Source organism: Pseudomyrmex gracilis, unplaced genomic scaffold, assembly GCF_002006095.1.
Source record: "Pseudomyrmex gracilis isolate BER0280 unplaced genomic scaffold, ASM200609v1 scaffold_5005, whole genome shotgun sequence".
Taxonomy (NCBI): domain Eukaryota; kingdom Metazoa; phylum Arthropoda; class Insecta; order Hymenoptera; family Formicidae; genus Pseudomyrmex; species Pseudomyrmex gracilis.
The window spans coordinates 1-2,416 of NW_018025589.1; the positions used below are offsets into that span (position 1 = coordinate 1).

At 31.8% G+C, this 2,416-nt stretch overlaps 1 protein-coding gene across 1 annotated transcript; it reads right to left on the reverse strand.

Moving 5' to 3' along the window:
* Positions 1–408: 408 nt before the first annotated feature.
* Positions 409–2,384, reverse strand: LOC109863444 (the record flags this gene model as incomplete). The annotated part of the gene is made up of 6 exons (XM_020443714.1): positions 2,163–2,384; positions 1,848–2,066; positions 1,577–1,652; positions 1,315–1,466; positions 849–1,215; positions 409–708 (listed from the first exon to the last, which is right to left on the reverse strand). Coding segments are annotated over exons 1-6 (1,336 nt in total), but the record flags the coding sequence as incomplete, so codon positions are not given.
* Between the last annotated feature and the right edge of the window lie 32 nt (positions 2,385–2,416).

The following is a 2,416-nucleotide window of genomic DNA, read 5'->3' on the forward strand; positions in this document are numbered from 1 at the left end:
ACATACTTTTTTGTGCGCTCTTTGTTTTTCTGAATTTTATTTTAATGTCTCCAATTTGCCTCGTTTCTCTTTCACTTTCTATTATTTCTAACCTATTTCTTAATGGTAACAAATTTCTTAAGATCTTAAAAATAAATGTACAAACATTATAATACAACCTTTGTTTTATAGACATAAATTGCAGTGCATCCCGCACACATTCTACTTTGGTATACCTATCACACTGTAATATTACTCTCATAGCCCGATTTTGTGCTATCTGCAACTGACTTAGTTGTGTTTCACCCATATCTAGTAATAGCGTTGCGCAATACTCAAAGTGCGGCGCTATGATTGTCTTGTATATAATACATCTAGTGTACGCTGATATAAAGTTGCCTATTCTATTTAAGAAACTCGTTTTTTTACCTATTTTCTTTAGCATATAATCACAATGAGCTTTAAATCTTAGTTTGTCATCAATAATTATACCTAGATATTTCATAATACCGTCCAGGCATTTTAGTGTAATATTACCTCTCAATTCTTTTCGTATACTTCTAACTATCATAAATTTTGTTTTTCCCGCATTCATTTTTAGCTTGTTTATATTTATCCACTGTTCGACTACATTAAATGCTGTATTCATTTTACTCTCTAAATCCGTGCTACTTTCTCCACTAACGTATATTAAGGTGTCATCAGCGAACATTTTTATACTGCATCTTTCTGGACAGATTTTGATTATATCGTTTATATATACTATAAATAACAAAGGTCCCAATACTGATCCCTGTGGTACTCCATATTCTGTTTTTAGTAATCTAGACGACTTATGATTAAATCGCACTTGCTGTGTTTTCTATTACTTAGATACGATTTAAGCCACTCTAAAACCACTCTTCTAATTCTATACTGATACAATTTTCCTAATAATCTTTCTCTATCTATTGTCTCGAACGCTCTTTTAAGGTCTATGAAAATTACTCCCACTATTTGCCCCTCACTTACTACTAGTTTCCATTCGTCAATGACAGTTTGAATCGCTGTTTTGTACGAATACTGTTTTCTGAACTCCGACTGATGCTCTGTAATAATAGCATTACTTTCTAGATACATTTCAAGTTGTTCTTTTACTACTAATTCTAACATTTTCTCAAATACTGGTAATATATTAATAGGTCTGTATTCACTCGCTTTTCTCGCTTTATCTATTTTTGGTATCGGCACTATCGTCTAAGTTTTCCATCCTTCTGGACAGCAACTAACTCTCAAAGAACTATTTATTACATTTGCAAACTCCTCTTTTATTACGCAGAAAGCTGCTTTTATTACATCACTAGTTATGCCCTCATCTGTAACTTTCTTTTTTGGCAAACTCATAACAATTTTCTCTAACTTGTCTACCCCTATTATCTCGAAACTTTCCATACTTCCTTTGTTCTCGATAACATAGATAATTTTTTTATTTGTACCGCTGGACCTATCTACATTTATAGATTGAACTATATTATTAATAGTTACTTTACGTAATATAAATTAAACTTATCGGCTACATTCGGCTCATCAATATTATCTAAGATTTCAAAATCTATACTTTCTACTATCTTTGTTCCTACTGGCTCACCTTTAATTATTTCTTTCAAGGTTTTCCACATAGTCGTAGAATTTTCCTTGTTGAGATGTATCATATTTTCATAATACTCTCGTTCTTTATCTCTAATTAATTTTACAACTGTATTCCTTTCAGTTTTAAATTGCAACCAATTTTGTTCACTATTTTTATAAATCGCTTTCTTGTATGCTTTATTCCTTCTATCAGCTGCTTCTCTTATTTCATCTGAGAACCACTATTTCCCTTCCCATACCTTTGGAATTCTAAACTTTCTTATCGACGCCACTACATCTAACGCTTCTACTATNCTGTCAACTAGCTTTGTCGCTCTCATACTGACATCCATATCTTGTTTGTTACGCAATTTATTTGCCACTAACCTGATAAATTCACTTACATAAAATTCCTTAAAGCTTCTAACGCTCATCAAATTCTCTATAGTTATTTTCACTTCTAGTAGCACTAAATTTAACTTGAAGCCATGCGTGATCCGTAATTTTAGGTTCATAAACTACCTGTACTTCTAAACTATCATTATTAACGAAAATTAAATCAATGATTGTCTGACTGTCTTTTGTGAGATTCTTGTCGGTTTATTAACGTATTGTTTCATACCTAAGCTCAGCATTGTCGTTTGCAGCTTCTTCGCATAAAAGGAATCTAACATAAGATCTATATTAAAGTCAACAATTACTATACATTCTTCTTTTATTGTTAACTCCTCTACTATATCTTCCAGAAATCTCATAAAGTCACCATGCGATGCGCTTGGTGAGTGATATACTACCATAATCACCTTTTTACACAATTTTTCTTTTACTT